The 20,801-nt window shown below is 29.9% G+C and overlaps 2 protein-coding genes across 2 annotated transcripts; one reads left to right on the top strand and one right to left on the bottom strand.

Moving 5' to 3' along the window:
- Positions 1-260: 260 nt before the first annotated feature.
- LOC112794550 (uncharacterized) lies at positions 261-2,249 on the bottom strand. The gene has a single exon (XM_025836544.1). The coding sequence runs from the start codon at positions 2,247-2,249 to the stop codon at positions 261-263; it is 1,989 nt and encodes a 662-aa protein (XP_025692329.1).
- A 2,136-nt stretch (positions 2,250-4,385) lies between these two features.
- LOC112794549 (cysteine proteinase inhibitor 5) lies at positions 4,386-4,790 on the top strand. Its single transcript, XM_025836543.1, has one exon. The coding sequence runs from the start codon at positions 4,386-4,388 to the stop codon at positions 4,788-4,790; it is 405 nt and encodes a 134-aa protein (XP_025692328.1).
- Positions 4,791-20,801: the final 16,011 nt, after the last annotated feature.

Here is a 20,801-nt window from a genome sequence, read left to right as displayed (position 1 = left end):
AAGCCCCCTTTCCGAGATTTTGAAGAACTCGGAAGGGTCCTTCCCAATTTGCTGCTAATTTGCTATGTGCTGGAGGTTTCCGAGCTTCTTCTGTTCGTCTGAGCACGAGGTTTCCTTTGTTGAAATACCTGTGAAATACTCTTTTGTTGTGTCTTCGCTCTGGGTATTGTTTTCTGGCTCACTGCTTTATTGCGAAAATGTCTCTTTCTTCTTCTACAAGGTCCAACTCGGCTGTCCGAGCTTGTAGATTATTCGATTGATCATAGAGCTCGGTCTTCGCCTTCTAATGCTTCTCCAATGTATGTGCATTTTTTGTCATCTGCTGTTAGTGTTATTTGTTGAAGGTTGTCTATTGGCCGAGGTCTTTCGCCGAGGTCTTCCCTTAGGTCGAGGTCGGCTAGTGTCGCTGTGTCTGCAGAAGTGTGAATTGCTTGGACCTGGGGCCGAGCTTCTTGTTTTGTTTGGATTACTTTTAGACTAGCATTGTAGCACTGCCGAGCTTCTTGATGGTCGGCGTATACTGTAGCTATTTTGTTTTCCTGCACTGGGAACTTAACACATAGATGTAATGTAGACACCACTGCTCTGAATATATCCAGGGCGGGTCTTCCAATTATAATATTGTAAGGGCTATAACAGTTTACTATTAGGTATCGAATATCAATTGATTTTGACATAGGGATATCTCCCATTGTGGTCTTTAGCCATATGTGTCCCATGATGGGGACTCTCTCCCCGGAGAACCCAATTAGCTCTCCAGAGGAGGGCTGTATCAATTTTTCTGATAATTTCATCTTTATAAAGGTAGAATAAAATAAAACGTCAGCACTACTACTTGGGTCTAGCAATGTTTTTCTTACCAATAGTTCTCCGACTTGGATGGAAATTACCACGGGGTCGTCGAGGTTAGGGCTTGTCGATCTGAAGTCTGCTTGGTTAAAGGATATTGTGACGTCTGGGCCTTTGTCCTTCTTTGGCTGTATGGTTCCTTCGATTGCTAGCATCGCCCTGTAGCTTCGCTTTCTGGCCGAGCTTGTTTCACCTCCGCCCGCGAATCCTCCTGATATGTGGCTAATGATTCCCCTTGGTGGATCGGGAGTCGTCCTCTCTTTTTTGTTATCATTGGCTGTTGCTTGCTTGTGCTCTATCTTGTCCGAGTTTCCTCCTTTGCCTCTCCGGTTCTCGATATATTTGTCCAAGAGCCCTTGGCGTGCCAGCCTTTCCAGGAGGTCCTTCGCAACTATGCAGTCGTCCGTGGTGTGACCGAACTTCCGATGGAAAGCACAATGCTTTGTCCTATCTACAAACCTTTGATCCTGGTAATTTCCTGCTCGAACTGGTGGCCTTATGATTTTGGCGTTGAGGATTTCTCTGATGATGTTTTCTCTTCTGGTATTGAATCTGGTGTACGTATTGTATTTTGATGCGGGGTTGGAAGGCTTCTTAATGTCTCTGCTACCTGGGGATCTGAAAGTTCTTTCTTCATCTCTCCGATGAGGTTGTTTGTCCAATTTCTGGGCTTCTCGGAGTTCTTCGATCTCCATTTGACCTGCCGCCCTTTCTCGGAATTCCTCTAGCATCTTTGGCTTTGTTATGGCAATGGTCTCCCGGAATTTGCCGGGCCTAAGGCCGGCCTTGAGGGCGTGCAGGTGAACGGCCGGGTCTAAATCCTGGATCTCCATAGTTGCATCAGCGAATCTGGTCATGTAGTCCTTCAGGCTCTCGTGCTGACCTTGCTTAATGGTGCCGAGGTAGTCCGATCCATGTACGTAGATTCTTGATGCGGCAAAGTAATCAATGAACGATCTGGCGAGATATTCAAAGGAGGAAATTGAACCTTCAGGGAGTTTAGAAAACCAGAGTAATGCAGCACCGTCGAGGTAGGTGGGGAATGCTCGGCAGAGAACGGGCTCATTCTTAGGGCCGTTGAAAAACATCATTGACTGGAACTTCTTTACGTGGGCTCGGGGGTCGCCGAACCCCTTGTACGACTCTAGTGCGGTGGGCAGAGTAAAATTTTTTGGCATCTGGTAATTTGTGATCTCTTCGGAAAAGGGGTTGTCGAGGGTGAGCTTCTTTTTTGGCGGGACGATGTTTAGAGGGTCTGCAGCACCTTGAGCCGAGCTTTTGGAGCTTTCTCTATTGTTCTGTGTAGACAGCTCAGCTATTCTTCGTACTTGCGCCTGAAGCTCGGCGATTCGAGCCAGGAGGTCATCCTGTGAGAGTTGTGGGCTTTCCTTGTCAGCCATGTTCGAGGATCGGGAATCCTGCAAAATAGAGTAGAAGACTAAACAAAGGAAAGAGTGGGGTTAGATGTACTCCGGCCCCACGGTGGGCGCCAAATGATTCGACTGAACACTGAGTAGGCCGAGCTTAAGCGCTTCCGAGCAAGTCGTCAACCGAGAGGAAGAGCTTTACGTCGGCCAAGGTTAAACACCGCGGCGGGAATACCTGCAAAAGATACTCCGATGCTCAAGTTAGTAATAATCTCAGAAGAGAGAGAGAGAGTAATTAAGTGAGAGTGAATAAGTGAATATGAAAACTGGTAGTGGAACCTGGTCTTAGCCGAGAGTATTAGTTCAACTTTATAGGGATTATTTTACCGTTTTCATGTGGATAAGTCATAGTTTGTAGGTTGGTTATGATATTCTGTTTTTATGTGATTCAGTTTGTTGAGCACGTGTCTTATTTTTCGGATGAGTGAGGCCGAGGTCGTATGCTCACATTCCAAGCTTATCGGGCTTCTAACGTGGCGCCGACCTTACGTGCTTACTTACCGAGTATATCGGGCGATTGGTACGGGACCAAGTTTATTGGCTCACATGCCGAACTTTTTGTGCAACCGAGGATAAGGGTTACGTATCAAGAAAAAATTCGAAAAACAAATCACGTCTTCATCGAGTTATGGATTAGTGAAATGTTTTAACACATGAATATCACTATTATATAGAGTAAAATGCTAAATTGATTCTTTATGTTTAGACTTAATTCTGTTTTGATCCTTAAAGTTTAAAGTGTTTTATTTAAATTCAAAAAAGTTTTATTTAGTTTCAATATAGTCCTACCATGAAATTAATGTTAAATAATTAACGAAACTCAGTTTTCAGAAAACTTATATAACCAAGCTCTTTGGTTATTAAGGGTAGAGATAAAAACAAGCTAAGTCAAATCAGGCTTTACTCTTAATAGGCCTGGCCTGTCATGTAGTTAATTGGCCTGAGTTTGGCCTGTAACTTGCTATTAGACTCTTTATAAAGTATTAGGCTAACCTAGTATTCAATCTGACCTGGCCTGAAGCCTGTTAAAAGGTTTGATATTTTTTATAAAAATAAAAATATTATTTAAAAAATTATTTTTAATAATAAAAATATTTATATATAATATGTCATATTTAATATTTATAAAAATTTTTAACCTTTTAAAGTATTTAAAATATATAAAAATATTTATAATAAAATATAATAAATTTAAAATATCTCATCATTTCATTAATAATAAAAAATTATTTATATATTTAATGATGTTTTAACAAGTCTAGGTAGCCAATAAGACTAATTAGTAAGTCTAAACCTGGTCTATTAACATATTAAGGTTTTTAAAAGAGTATAAACATGTGCCTCTTTTATAACAGGTCAGGTTAAATACAGGCCAGGTTGCTGGTCCCTGACAGGCCGCCTGTCCCTTTTTCACCCTAGTTAAAGGGAGTTTCTCGTGGTAATGGTGACGATGGCCTTGTCCTCGTTGCCACCGGCGAACTTCCTTACAAAAAGCGATTGAGTTTTTGAAAATGTTCTCCATGTGGTTGAACCAAGGCCAGTGGTCCGCAGTGATGCATCCGCTGCTGATCTTGTACCTCTTTTTTAGAGAAGGACATTAAAGTTTAATGGAATGGTGAAATTAATTATTTAATATTGACTTTAAGGTAGAACGACATTAAAGTTAAATAAAACTTTTTTGGATTTAAATAGGACACTTTAAATATTGAAAACCAAAACAAGATTAGATCCAAACGTAGAGGAGTAATTTAATACTTTACTCCTATTATATATTTATATTTCATGAAACTCTAAAATAATTTAAGAATTTATATCTTTATAATTTTATTCAAGATTTTGAAAACATACCTAATATACAAATTAAATGGCAGTTCATAATTATGCATTAGGTAAATTCAAGAGCTAGCCCCATTTTTTTAAAATAACATTTGTGGACATTAAGTGATTATTGTGGTTTCTTTACATAACTATGACTCTTAAGAAAGTTGTAGCACAAAATACACATTAGGTAAATTCAAGAGCCAAACCCTACCTTACTATAAATTGCAACTATCACACACCACCAGGCCACTGCTAAAAATAAAAACATCACAAAACAAAGCTTCCATGATGACGAGAACTAATTGCCTTATTGTCATGCTCTTTCTCTTTTGCTTTGCTCCACTCTACTCCTCCGTCTTCGCCGACACAGCCACCACCCGGCGAGGGTCAGCATCGCTTATGAGTCCATTGATTCCTGTGAATTTGGATGTGAACGAGCCAGAGGTGATTGAGATAGCGAATTTTGCAGTGAGCGAGCATAACAAGAGATCTAATCCGATGCTGAAACTATCACAGATCCTTAGTTGTACAAAATTATATCTCACAATTGGAGCCTCCTACTCCCTTCAGCTGCTGGCACATGATGGCTTCGAGACTCTCAACTACTCCGCTCGAGTATTTCATCAAACCTCCATCTTTAATTCCTCCTATCAACTCCGAAGCTTTGAACTTGTTCCTCCCCCTCTTCAGTAATAAACGCATCTCTCTGGATGCATCATTTTTTTTTTAATTTTAATTTATCAAGACTTGAAGAGTTTCATGAATGTTACGTTATTGTTAACTAACTTGCTGTTTCAGACTTATTACTCATATGTAGGTAACTTTAATATTAATATTACGCTGAAAACTCAGGTGAAGTTGACTTCACGTAAAGTTGATATTTGAGAGGTGTTACATGAAAATTTAGTCAAATCAATCAAATCATCTAACAGCTCTCAAGTATCAACTTCACGTGAAATCGATTGTACCTGAATTTTCACCTAATATTATATTACAAAATTGAAAAAGTATAATTTTTTCATTTATCACATATATGTTTTTCTTGTGTCAATAATGAATGAAGTTCACTTAATGGAATACATGAGACTAGTTCTTCTGTTTTTTAATTAATTATAAAATGTTAAAAAAATGTAAAAATAAAAATAAAAATAAATATAAACCAAAATACACCCCTATTCTCTCTTTCCATTTTGCAATCCCTCCCTTTCCATGGCTTTTCTTTCCAGTCGGACCGTTTGCCTGTTTTTCCCTCCTCGAAGAGCCTAACAAGAATCCAAAACCATCATTGTGAATGGATGTGTGGTGAATTTTTTCTTAAGTTTTATCAATTTAATTCTTTAATTGTTTAAATATTTTTAGTAATATTATGTACTACATCGTCAGCAAATATTTATGAAGCACAAACACTTTTTTATTTATCATGTTCATATATTGGATATATTTTGAATACAACACTGATGACACGCGTGTTTTTTATGTCTAACTGTATCTCAATAAAAAATTTTTTTCGGACACACTTGAACATACTTAAATACCATGACGTGTCAGTATGTTTAACCTTATGTATTCTTAATATATATTTTTAAAATGCTTTTAAAATACTATATATTATTAATTATTAAAATAAAAAATATTTTAAATATTTTATATAATTAAAAATAGATATTAAAAATAATTATAAAATTAATTTATATTTTAATATTAATAAAATACCAAACTATCATTATAATTTATTTAAAAAATACTTTTATTTTACATTAAAAAATACTTTTATTTTACATATATGACGTGTCTTATAAGAATTTTAAATTCGTATATTTGCGTATCCCATATCCGTATTTGTATCGATGTCCGTACATCATAGGTGAATATTATCATTTTGGATTGATATTTGACCAACAATAATTTGTACCTATATTTACAAAGAATCATACACACAAAAAAGGAAAAAGTTTGGTAACCAAAATTTGCCAAAATTTTTCATAATGTACTTCATTTACATCACTTAATAACTATTTTATTTTTTATCCCACTCTCTTATCATTTCACTTATCATATTCTTATCAATTTCATTTATTAATGATATTAATTATAATATCATATTCTTTATTATTAGACATTCTTGTAACTAATACTTAATATTTTTTTATAATTTAATTTTTATATTTAAGAATATAATAAAGACTAATAATAATAAATAACCGCAATGATAATATCAATTACATTCAATAATAGTAATTAATTCTTGCTGTGCTTCTTGGCTTAATGGACATATGATAATATCAATTACATTCAATAATTATAATTGATTCTTATTGTAAACGCTTTCGTTCTTTATTATTATTATCATTACCATTCTTTATTATTAATTATTTCCTATTCCCTTTTATCATGACTTAATAGAGATATGAAACATGAAAACTACTCTCTAATATATACCTTCCGTTAATTCAATTATGTTAATTCAAAAATCACAAGAATAATACCATTGCAAGCACATAGTATATAAGCCAAAAATTTTTATAAGAAGTCATCTTTATCATTACAAATAGTATGACATTTGAATTCGACCTTAATACGGTACCTATAGTAGAAGGTGCTGAAGAATTTGAATAACAGACAGACTCACTCGACGATATTGTTGTCAGTCAATAAATTTTTAAGAATATAAAAAATCACACTAGCTTTGATGAGGTATGGTAATAAACTGATTTAATTTTTTTTTGTGTTTTTATGTGCATTTATAATTAAATTGTACTAACTAAGTTCATACACATAACATTCATACGTTCATATACATAACATCCATAATTACATATAACTAACATCTAAAAATTAAATTCATGTTTATTAGATATTACCTTTATACACATATTATTTTTTAGTTATTGCATAAGTAACTATAAAATTAACACAGACGCATGTTTTAAAATTTTATCATAATTGAATTTAAAAAAATGTCAAATTCTTAAATTAATTTTTTCAATTGATAAAGGAAGGAGTTTGGTAACCAAAATTTTTCAGCCATAATTAACCAAAACTTTTTATAATGTACTTCATTTAATTCGTACATGTATTTATTATAGTTTTACATACATTAAATAACACAATTTGTATCTATATTTATCAAAATTTGTACACAAAAATTAATAAAATTTATTTATTAAAAATAATTTAAATACTGCCCACTGATCAAAATTACTAAATACTGTTGGCATCCAACATTTTCTGAAAATTTTTAATAATTTTAACCGCTCGATTTATGACTCTAAAGGAAGTATTAGGGCAAATATACATTAGTTAAATTCAAGAGCCAATAATGGGCGCTTAATATAAATTGCAACCACCAGATGGACAAAAATAAATCTATAATGATGATGGGAACCAATTGGCTTGTTATTATTATGCTCTTTTTCTTTGGCTTTGCTCCTGTCTGCTCCGCCGCCTTGAGCTGGCAAGAGTCAGCATCGCTTATAGGTAAAAGTCTTTATTCAAACTTGGACGTTAATAGCCAGAAGGTGATGCAGATGGCGGGTTTGGCCATTGATCAGCATAACAATAGGGTTAACGGGAACCTGAAGCTAGTACAGGTCCTTAGTTGCAAAGATGTATTTCACACAAGAACATTAGGGTCATCGGTGTTCGACCTCGTGATGCTGGTAAAAGATAAACATAATAAGACTAACAAGTACCTTGTTCGCGTGTATCAGAAGAGGAGCCGCGACAAACAACTCATTCATCAAACGATAGTAAAATTTGAACTTATAGAACGTTTTTAATGAATTAGGCCTTAAACCAATGTCTATTGAAGATATCTGATTGAAAAATGTTGTTGTAATGATATTACATTGACTTTTGATCAATATTAATTTTAATTAATGTACTACATATTATATTATAACATAAAAAATTATTCAAAAAATAAAATGTGTTATATTTTTTATATTTATATTTTTTAAATAAAAAATAGATGTTGCATGAAAAAAGAAAAAGAAAAAATGAATCACACTTATTTTATATACATACTGTATATATTATCTACTTTTAGGATATATTATGTTAGGTCATACTAGGTGTATATTATAAAATCAGTAACTAAAATTAATGACTAAGACCGTATTTAATTAGGATTTTTTAGACACGAAGACACAAATACTCATACACAAGTGACAAGTAAATATATAGACACAGGTATAGACAAATTTTTTAATTTTAATTTATAAAGACTTGAAGAGTTTCATGAATGTTACGTTATTGTTAACTAACTTGCTGTTTCAGGCTTATTACTCATATGTGCGTAACTTTGACAGATTAATAATTGGACAAACATAATATTAATTAATATTATATTACAAAATTGAAAAGTATAATTTTTTTTGTCAATCTCACAAAGTAACCAACAGAGGTCTATATAACTAATAATAAATAAATAAACATTTTAAATTATATTTTATATTAATTAATTGTCATTAATTAATAATTATTTAAATTTTTTTAAAATACAAAATTAATAATTATTAACTACAATTATTTTAAGTTGGCTGATTAAAAATTATTTACTTATATTTTTTTTTCGTTTATCACGTGTATGTTTTTCTTGTGTCAGTAATGAAGTTCCCTTAATGAAATACAATAGACTAGATCCGAGAGTTATGGCGCTGTAATATATAGTATGTCTTTGTTTACGTCTGAGTTTTTGTCTGGTGTTAATGATATTTTTTCATCCATGTTATATTTATACAAAAAAATCACTAAATTAATTATTTGTATAAAATAATATTAAATTATAAAATATATATTAAAAATAATTAAATAATATATATTTATATACAAATAGATAGTATTAATTTACTGGCTAATTTAACTATATAGGACTTAGAAAACAAAAATGATAACGGAATTTCAGTTAGGAATATAAAGTATAGCATATTTCTCTAAGCCATTAATGAATTACATAATCACTTAAAAAATTTATTATGTGACTTTTTGTTGTAGGGTAGAACCAATCCCAACCCTACCCTACCCTCTCTAACCCTACCCTTTGCCAACCCTAATTTCATCCCTCTAGGCTCTAGCATCAGCAAGCAAGTGAATCACCAAGTTTGGCGGAGGGTGCGAGAATTCCATCACACCAGCGTTGCTATCATGGCCAAGCTTGGCTAATGCATCTGCACTATGGTTTGCCTCCTTAAATATGTGTCTAATCCAGACTTCTTTCAACTTCACCAACTGCTCCTTAGTTGCTCCAATCAAAGAGGAACCCACATGCTACTCTGTGTTGATGTTGCAGATCATCCCCATCACGCAATAACTAGGTTGGTTCCTCCCTTTTCCACTACAAGCTTGGTTCCTATATAAAACCCCCAAAGTTCCGTCATGGTAATCGAACAAGTACCAATATTCATGCAGAAATCAGCAACAAAGGTTCCATTTGCATCATGAATAACATGAATAATATCCCTGTTTACCATGCTAACCCATACTGTTCGGGCATAAAGACAATTCCACAGAATATGGAGCAAAGTCTCTTCTTTCTCATGACATTTGATGCACACTACAAGAAAAAGCGTATTTATCGACGGCAAAAATCGACGGCTATTTCTGTCGTCGATAATTTTCGACGGCCTGCTGTCGATATTACTAAAAAAAATAACTGAAAATAAAAATATTAAAATCGATGGCCTGGTCGTCGATATTTTTATAATGCATTAATTTATTTCTCTATTATCGTCATAGGATAGACGAACCAGAAGTCGAAAATAAAATCGACGAATGTGGCGTCTATTTTATTATTTTAAATATCAACAACATTGCTGTCGATAAATTTGAACGGTCTAGATTACTTTCTAAAATGGGATGAACGGTCTAAATTTAATCTATATAATAGACGCCATATGTGTTGTTTTTTTTATATTAAAATCGACGAATATGACGTCTATTTTATTATTTTAAATATCGACAACATTGCCGTCGATAAATTTGAACGATCTAGATTACTTTCTAAAATGGAATGAACGGTCTAAATTTAATCTATATAATAGACGCTGTTTTTTATATTAAAATCGACGAATATGTCGTCTATTTTATTATTTAAAATATCGACACCTTTGCCGTCGATAAATTTGAATAAAACCGACAAATAGGCCGTCGATTTTTATCACTAAAAACACATTTTCTCAACTCGTGCTTCCAAAGTTCAGAAACGCATTCTTCCCTAAATTCAAGCTAGGTATTCTAGGTATCCTTTGATTGAATTCGTTTTCTCTTCAACACCGCCTCCGTCCGACACCACCACCGGCGACCACCATCGCCTACCCTCTCTCTCTTCCTTCTTCTCTTTCTTCCTCATTTCTCCATTTCTTCGTTCCTGCGTGCGACACCCCTGTTCATGGAGTCACCCTCTGTCCGTGTCTTCAAGCACCGACAAGCAACCACCAGCGGTGGCGACCTTCTGTGCCACCGCGACATCACCACCACCCCCACCGCCTCTCCGTTCTTCTTCCTCCTTTCATCAATGCAGGTTCCCTTCTCCTGTTCCCTGTTTTTCTTTTCTTTATTTTTACTGCTTTTTAATTCTGTTTTTAGAAATTTTGGTTAGACTTAGGTTTGTTAAAATTTGTGTTTTTGGACTGAAATTGTTGTTGATTGTATCTTTCTGAAATTACTGGGTTGAATGTTGCTTAGATTAAACTGAAATTTATTGTTTTGAACTCTGCATACCACATGTTCGAAAAAATACTTGAATGGAATTTTTGTATGTAAGGCTTTATTATTATGATTATTATTAGGTTTATTTTTTCAATTTTATAACATTTTGATAGAGTAAAATAGTAAATAGTGAATTGTATCTAGCTAGGGAAGAATCTAATAACACATCATTTGGGTAATGAGCTCGATGGGGTTCAATGGTTGGTACCACACTTTGGTAAAAGCTAAGGCACATTTTGTGTGGTCCGCTAGTTTTAGTTTGTACTTGAGACACACACACTTTCTTCCAGTTCTATCTTATTACAAATAAATATTGCTAACTTATTTGTTGATCATTAAAACTTTTCAAATGAAATGTCATGACTCGAGTTTTGATTTTATTTAATCTATTTACCTTGATCAATTATATTTTCTGGTACTATTACTATACTGTTTAGTTTTAGATTATGGTGCTTATGGTATTAGATCAACTTACTAGCTATATTTCAATGTCTCTAAATTGCATGCATTAATTTATGATTAACAGATAAGATCCATAACAGTGGTCATTAGTGGGCTGTTCTCTAGAATTAATAGATAAGATCCATAACCGTTTCATGAGTTTTGCTTAGGCCTTGCCCAATAAAAAAGGGATCACATGCTAATTACCAGTTTGGCTTTTATTTTTATTTTTAGTATTAGTATTCTTTATTTAGATTATGTGAAAATGTTCCTTTTAACAATTTACATAATCCGTGTTATTAATCCCTTGTGATTCCAAAAAAGAAATAGTGGGTACTGCTAGTTCGTGAACAGCCAACTATCGTACTGTAAAAATTGGATAGGTCCTATCTATGGTTATTGGAGCCTCCTAAAAAGATCTACTAAATTCATCAAGTTGGATTTTTGTAAAAAACAAAAAGGATTCGGTCTAATTAATTACTTGGCTTCGTGGCAGGATGCTTACTTTTTTTATATTTGAAAAATATGTCCGAAGTTATCTCCGAAGTGAATGGTGGTTGATAGAAAAACCCTTAATTATAATTGCCTTTGGTTAATAAAATCCAAAGGATTTATCGATCCCAAGAAGTGCATATACATAATAGACATATTGAGATTATCGTGTTCACATACATAAAAATTATATAGAAACAAGAAAAATCTTGGATTACTTTTTGAAAAAGTCAAAATAAGTTTTTTTTGAGTAATAAGACTATTCCAATTACAATACTCATAAAGAAACAATCTTAATAAATGAAAAAGGGGTGTTTCCAGGAACATTTAGAACTTCTCAGTTCTGAGCAGAATAGCCGTTTTCAAGTAGTGTTCGATCGATTACGTATTAATCAATATTCGATTGATTGGTCTTAGAACTAGATAGATCTCGTCAACAGAACTTCCTATACCCACTTATTTTTCGGGAGTATATTTATGGACTCGCCTCTGGTCATGATTTTAATAGAAATCGATATATTTTGTCGGAAAATGTGGATTATGATAAGAAATCTAGCTTACTAATTGTAAAACGGTTAATTACTCGAATATATATATATTTATTTAAATCGCTGGTACAGAGTCAAAGGGGGATTCGATTCTGCACTAAAACTATTATATTAACACGAAACAATTCAATAAATTCTATTAGAACATCAAACCCTTTTAAGATATTTGTTTTATTTGTTCATTTGTGTCTGCAACTATAGACTTATAGCATATCTGAATTCTGAAACAAGAGAATATGTCAGATTTTTCATTCAAATTAAGCACATATACGTGTAAAGTGTAACATTGACTTGTGGTGAAAGTTCAATTCATTAGCAATTAAAATAAAAAGTCATTAGCATATGAATCTTTCTTTTTTCTGGTAACTGTAGCATAAAAAGGCAATAATTGAATGCTAATGCCTAAATTTCAAAGTCTTTCAAAGTATGCCTTTTAGACATGAATGATGATGATGATGAGTGTATATCTAAGCTTCCACTTGGCTTTTGAGACTTCCACTCATTAATATGAAAGAAAATAAAGCTTTGTTTTCGTTCAAAACTCTGTTTCTTCCTATAAATGACCTATGCATTTTGTTCTGTTTTCCTTTTGAAATCTGGCACAAATCTATTGGCTCTCTGGATTCCATTCTTATTTTTATTAATAACAGTCTCAAGACAAAAATATAAAAATATTAAAATAATTATTTTTCTATTGTTTCAATACCTTATAATTTATATAGTATTTTAACGTGACTTCCATTTCTTCTCAAACATTTAGAGTTATATCTATAGATTGCAATGATTCCCTGTTCCTAACTTTATATTTTGATTTTCTAACAATAACATATACATTTGAAGCAGCTTTCTTAAAAGATTCCCTCTCTCTCTGGTGTTACAAAGTTAGGGTTTCTTATGACCAGGTACACTACCCTTTTCATTTCTTCAATTACTACTTGCTGTAATTTCAGCTCAGGTATTAGCAATTGCCAATTTCTGCTTATTCTTCATGTGTTGATTGCTTGCTTGATTTCTTGTTAGCTAGTTTTAAGTTTGTTGGAATTTGAAATTCGGTTACTGATTAAGCATTTTATTACTAGCTGATTCTGTTTTCTGGTTTAGCTTCTTGGAGCTTAGTTAGTTTTCTGATATACTCTTTTGCAATATTTGATATTTCTATGCAGCATTTCACAGTGGGAATTGTAGTGGTGTGGGTGAATAGAATCTTTTGATCAAAGAAACAATAGTGGAGTATTTGGTTCTTCAGCATATACACTATCACAAAGTATTGGTAGAGTTTAAGACTCTCAGAAAAGCTATTCAGCATATACAACTTCAAGTAGTTGACCTCCAGGTTCCTAACGTAAATAATGAGGAGGACGATGAATATTTTGAATATTTTGTATTATTAGTAGATTGTAATTTAAACGAATATAAGTCTAAGTTTAGTTATTTATCTTATCTTGAGTCTTTTTGATAAGTTTGTAAACTCATTATCTAATATTTAGTATAAATTTTATTTTTATATTTAAAAGTTTATTTGTCTTGTTATCTAATATTCTGTTTAAATTTTATTTTTATATTTAAAAGTTTATTTGTATTAACGGTTTACTATTTTTCAAATAGAAAAAAAAATTAAAACATATAACTATTAAAATCGACGGCAAAGTTGTCGCTTTTAAAAGTTAAAATAGACAAATCTAAACAATTAAATCGACGGCAAAAGTGTCGATTTTATTCAAGCATATATCGACGGCTTTGGCGTCAATTTTATTAAATAGATTATAGACAAAAGTGTTGTTGATTTTATTGAGTTAAATATCGACACAAAGGCTGTCGATTTTATTGAATCAATTATCGACAAAGAGGACGTCGATTTTAAATAATAATATCGACGGCAATGTTGTCGATTTTATAAAGGATGTAAAATTCTCACACCTATATTACAGACAGAACGGACGTCGATTTTATTAAATTATTATCGACGGCCATCAAAGCCGTCGATTTTATTAGCATTTTGAAAAATCGACAGGCTTTATAGCGACCAACTGCGCCGTCTATTTTGCCGTCGAATTTCAATATTATCGACGGCTAAGCTGTCGATTTGGCCGTCAATTTTAACGATGTTTCTTGTAGTGGCAGTTTTCGTTCTCAGTGAGACCCCTTCTTTTTCTTTTTAAATTTGTAAGGAGAGCTTCTTGGCATAGGAGCCAACTAAAGCCCTTGAGTCTTTGAAGTAATTTTAGTTTCCAGATCTGTTTGCACATGTCATCTGACTATTCACATATATAATATCTAATAGTAGTTCGTATTTCAGCGTTTCATTCTCATTATAATTAAATTCATAGATATAGATAGTATAATGGTAATTGAGAGGGATAGAATAGTTTGAACCGTAATAGTTTAAAAGTTATATATACTGGCTAACTTGGTTTTCTAATTAGCAATTTAAATTCCTCAACATTAATTATTCTAATCTTTCATTGCATCTATAGATCGTGGATCCATATTATACATCTTTAGATTTTTTAAAAAATATTATTTATTTATTAAAATCAGTCACTGTAAATTTATATACAAATTAAATACATATAAATATATATGTTATTTAATTTTTTAATGTATATTTTATATTTTAATATATATTTATATTAATAATTAATTTTAATAATTGATTTTAATATACATCTTATATATATTTTTGATAGTTTTAATATACAAGTCAGGATACTAAGCTTTAACATTCAATAATATTAACTATTTTACTATTGAAAATGTCATATATAAAATAGTTTGAAAATTAAGGTCTGTCTCACTCAATATAAAATATATGTATTTATATATTAGAATTACTTTATAGTACTAATAAACGGCCTTATAAATTCTGAAACATATATATAATCCTAGTTGAAATTAAAAAAATAAGAAAATATAAATCAGAATTAGGTTAGAGTATTGAAAGTGACAAAAGAACAGAGACTATAAATCACCAAACTATATATAAATTTTTTTACCCATCATAATGAGATATATATGACTCTTGAGGAAATGTTACGGCAATGCATGCAACTTAATGTTTGAAATATATAATAAAATAACGAATGCCTAAGTCTGTTAAGTAAACTCAAAAGCTAACCTTCCTTTGTTACCATATATAAATTGCAACCACACGGTAATTCTTCTCCTCACGCAATCACAAAAACCTTCAATTAGAACCCAACATACATACATACAATAATCAAACGAGAGGATACCATGAGAACTCATCACTGCCTTATTATTATTATTCTTATTGCTCCTCTCTCCACCTTCTTTGCGGTCGCGGACCCCTGGTCGGGGTCAGCGACTCTAATATTTAGAGTCGACCTAGATGTCGACAGTCCTAAGGTGATTATGATTGCGAAATTTGCAGTTGATGAGCAAAACAAGAGATCTAATACAAACCTAAATCTAATGCGTGTCGTTAGTTGCACGGAAGACTTCCACTTAATTGGCGGCCTCTTCTTGCTTGAGCTGTTGGCAGACAATGGAATCCAGATTGATAAGTACACGGCTATGGTGATTGAGAGGCCAAATTTTCGGTTTACTCTAAGGCCACTTGAGTACGAACTAACAAGTTTTGAACTTGCGCCCTATCCCCTTCAATAAAATTTCTCTGCTTCATCATGCACGCATGTTTAATTTATACTATAATAATTAATTAATAAATCAAAAATATTATTTGTAAACTAAATAAATCAGTTATCAATATATTTATATATAAATATATGTATAATTTAATTTATTTTTAATATGTATTTATATTTCAATATTTTAATAACTGAGGTGTACATGTAACATTATTCTTAATATCTATAATAAGCGAATGTCATGCAACTTCCGTAGAAGTTGTGAACATATGTATATATAGGGTTTAAAAAATGCTTAGAAGTAATAAAAAGTTAATCTAAAAAATTAGTTTAAAATAATTTAAAATTATTTTATTTTATATTTATTGATTATTATTTATTTTATTTTACGTTTGTTAGTTATTATTTGAATATTTGAAAATATTAAATGTAATATATATAATTTTATATATTATATACATAAAATTATAAATATTAATTTAAATAAAATAATTATAGGTATTATCTTTGTAATATTATATTACCGAGCGGGTTTAAAGTAATTAACACTTGTTTACTCATTATTGCCTCCCTCCATCACAATACGTTTGTCTTTCGTATAACATAAAAAAAATTCAACTATGCCAAATTGTATATGAATTAGTTCGTTCCAAATAAAAATTCTCAAACCGGATATAAACCGAACCGATTAAAATTTTATTAGTTCGGTTCTCAATTTTCTCCAAAGTCCAAATCCAACTTAATTAACTCGACTTGCTTACATCTCTATTGGCAATCTTGACTCGCAAAAGACAACATTTTTGGGATTTATGTTGTTTATATTACTAGTAACTCTGTTTTCTATCTCTATTAAGCTAATATATATTCTAAAAAGACATACTAAGATTATTAATACAAAAATTTGTTAAAAATATATATAATAATATTTAGTTTATTTATAAAAATAAAATATTAAAAATTACTAATAATATTAGTAATATTAGAAGATAATAACACAAATTTATTTTATTTAACTTAATAGCCACAATATATATATATATATATATATATATATATATATATATATATATATATATATATATATATAATTACATGCTTGTTACATCTAAAGTTATTCATTTAATTCAATAAAAATTAATGAATACAAAATTAAAAAAATGACTATTTTAATTTGACTCTTACTATTTTTCAAATATTTTTTAATTTTAATATGTGACCATGTTAACTAAATTCTTTTTAAATATATCAACAAATAATATGTTTGATGAATACATTTTAAATTTTTGTAATAACATATTTAAGACTTTATTTTTAATGCACTAACTGTGTAAAACGTTTTATACAGTTGTCTAATCATATCTATTCCTTTGGATGATTATTCATATATTAAATGTACAAAGTAATTATTTTTGTTGATGTATCATTACATAATTAGATATACGTGTAAAACTATTTTACACTGTCAGTGTATCAAACTTAAAATCTATATATAAATAGGATATTTTGGTCACCAATATTAAGCCTAAATTCTAGTTTGATTCCTAAAGTTTTAAATATTTAATTTCTGTCTCAAAAAAAATTCAAATGAGTTCAATAATGTTATTCTACCATTAAATTTGACATAAATATTTAATAGAACGAGTGATGTAAACGTTAGTAATGTTACTAGTTAAGTTTTATATCTTCTTTCATATAGTAGAAAAAGTGTTTTACCGATTTTTAACAAATTGAAATGGTTCGATATCTAATTATTTGAGAGCGAAACTTACTCTTTTTATGAATACTAGTTTTCGAAAAGTGCATCAAAGGTTTTCTTGATTGAACAAAGCAATAAAAAAAATCTGAAAAGAAATCAAAATAAACTTGAAAGTAAAATAATTGGAATAAAAAAAATTAACATTAATTTTAAATAGAGCAATAAACTGCCTTCAATGGAGTCAAAGGACTTTAAATAAAAAACAAAGTGCTGAATCTTAAAAGAACAGAAAAAAGTAAATGTTGCTTGAAAAGTAAATTTGCATGAAAATAAAGGTTACACGAAATCTATTTAATATACTAAAACTGGGTTTTCCCCTAACTACTAAAGGTGACGTGTTGATCTCTCATACCTCCGTTTTCCCTCCAAAACGAATAAATTTTTTTCTATTCTAAATTATTTTATTGTAATTATATTATAATTAATACTAAATGAACAATATATAATTATACTAATTTAGCAACATATCTTCATTATAATTATATCAAATCAATATTTAATGCAATATTAAACTACTTATCAATTATCAATTAAAAATACTTTTAATAACTTTAATGATAATAATAATATCAATAATAGTAATAATAATAATAAAAAATCTTTGTTACCCGATTCACGTATATCAAATAATTTTTCTAAATTATTTTATAAAAAATATCTTTAATATAATTATTTTGTATTTAATATTTATGAATAATATATAATTATACTAATTTAAAAACATATCTTCATTATAATTTTATCAAATCAAAATTTAATGCACTATTAAACTACTTATCAATTATCAATTAAAAATACTTTTATTCATTTTAATGATAATAATAATATCAATAATAGTAATACTAATAATAAAAAATCTTTGTTACCCGTGATATGATAAAATTAATATATAATTATACTAATTTAGGAACATATATTCATTATAATTGTATCAAATCAATATTTATTGTATTATTAAAAAATTACCTTAATAATAGGTAATTTACATATTTATTTTTGTTTTACTAAAGTCTATATATAGTGTTTTTCTGTGGTACATGAATATAAATTTGAGAGTCAATTCATAATTTTATATTTAGTATTTTTTTTACTACTTCATAGAATAAAAATGTATTCTTCATTTTTTTATTGAAGTTGATCCTTTTAAGGTACAATTTATAATTTTTTATAATATTTTTCATATACTCATTCTATTATATTATTCTTTTGATAATTTTTTATTTGTTGTTATTCTAAGTTATTCTTATCGTCTAATGTTTCAGTTCGATTGTCTTTTGCCACAATCATTTACAATGCATCACATCCATGACATACCTCATCGAGTTGTCTTCAGTGATTCGGGTTCCAACTACATGGATGTAAGCGTTCAAAGAAGAGGCAATAGTCTCTACTTTAACGAAGGATGGTTGGATCTACTCACCTATTATGACCAACCCAATGGAATGTGGTTAAAGTTAGATTTCTTAGGAAGAGCTCGATTTTTGATTGAAGAATTGCATCCATGTAATTTTATAGGGCAAGTTCAAGTTCCATCCCCTCCATGCTTTTTACGTCTGCCCGAAAATCTTCGAAGTGGAGCATATAATGAAATTGAATTCCCTCAGTTTCAGTTAAGTTTTGCTAAATTCGTGATAAATTCAGATATGCAATTTTAACGATTGGTAATATATTTAAATTTTTTAGTTTAAGCCGTTCATTATTAGAATAATTTTGTAACATATTTTGATTTTTTTCAGAAATTATCAGCTTTCTTCTGCATGCATGCAATGCCATTGAGGGGAATAAGAGTTAGTTTGGTTTCTCGGTGTGGCAATTCTATACCTTGCTGTATTGCATGGATAGCGGATGATGAAGCTTATCTAACAAGAGGATGGTCTGATTTTGCCCGAATTCTAAATATTGAAACTTACGATGTTATTTCAGTTGGTTGTCGTTACAAGAATGATTCTATACTATACGTGACTAAGGACTAGAATAGGTTCAATATTATTTAGGTAATTTGGTTTTACTATTAGTATTTGATTAAATTATAATTATAGAATTTTAAATTATTGCCTCAATTTATATATTACGATTATTTTTTGTGGATGTGCTATTTTTAAATAATTTAATAAAATAAAGTAGTGTCAAATATTATTAAGTTTATTTTTATCCTTTATTTCTTTATTTGTATTTTCATTATATTTGACAAAAAAATGAACCTACACATATATTAAATCGTTGATCTAAAGACAATTTATTTACCAATAAAAATAGATTTTATTTATAATTAGAATAAAATTTATTTGCCAATAATCGGTAGATAAAATTAAAATTACACCCGTGTTATATAATTATAATTGATTAATTGGTATAAAATGAAATTATACATGTGCCATGAGTAATAATCTAAATAATTATATCTTAACAAAATATAATTTGAAATAATTTATAAACAATTATCTTAACAAAAATAATTATTTAATAATTGATTTAAAAATCAATGCAAAAAATAATTATTAGTAATAGTATTATTAATTGGGTAAATAATATAATTTAAATTTATTACTTGATATATAAATAATATATGGAAATCTATTGAGTAAATCAATGATTTTGCACCTTAATAATTTGACAATTATTACTCAATTAACCATTTAATTGAATTAGTAATAACAATTTTCAATTTCAAATTTTGTATATTAAGTAGTTATTAAAAACTGGGTAATAACGATTTACACGGGAAAATCATTGATAAATTCAATTAATCATATAGAAGATAATATACTAACAATTTTAGTATATTATTTATGGCAAGCGAAATTATTTTCTCAGATTTTCTATTAAAATTGAAATTAATAATAGTTTAAAAAAAAGTTTATTAATAAAATTACTAATAGTCACATTTTTATACACAAGATATATGTTTTTTATATATTATTTAAAAAATATAATGAAACATGAATAATGAATGAGTATGTTATTTCTTCGACTAACTAATTAATACAAAACCGAGTACCCCTTTTTTATTCGATTGAGGTCATATTCTGTTTGGTGAAAGTTTCAATCACCTTAATTAAATTCTATCTTTGTGCTTTAACTTATACAGGTAGTAATATGTTACATATTATTTGGTATATCTAAATAGTTATTTCTCATAGCGAAAATGTAA

This window comes from Arachis hypogaea, chromosome 4, assembly GCF_003086295.3.
Source record: "Arachis hypogaea cultivar Tifrunner chromosome 4, arahy.Tifrunner.gnm2.J5K5, whole genome shotgun sequence".
Taxonomy (NCBI): Eukaryota; Viridiplantae; Streptophyta; class Magnoliopsida; order Fabales; family Fabaceae; genus Arachis; species Arachis hypogaea.
Note: the sequence above shows the minus strand (reverse complement) of the source record. Positions and strands in the feature narration are given on the sequence as shown.

Excerpts from the sequence above, each read along its gene's own strand:
- LOC112794549 (XM_025836543.1), top strand. The coding sequence starts at position 4,386 with ATGACGAGAACTAATTGCCTTATTGTCATGCTCTTTCTCTTTTGCTTT.
- LOC112794550 (XM_025836544.1), bottom strand. The coding sequence starts at position 2,249 with ATGGCTGACAAGGAAAGCCCACAACTCTCACAGGATGACCTCCTGGCT.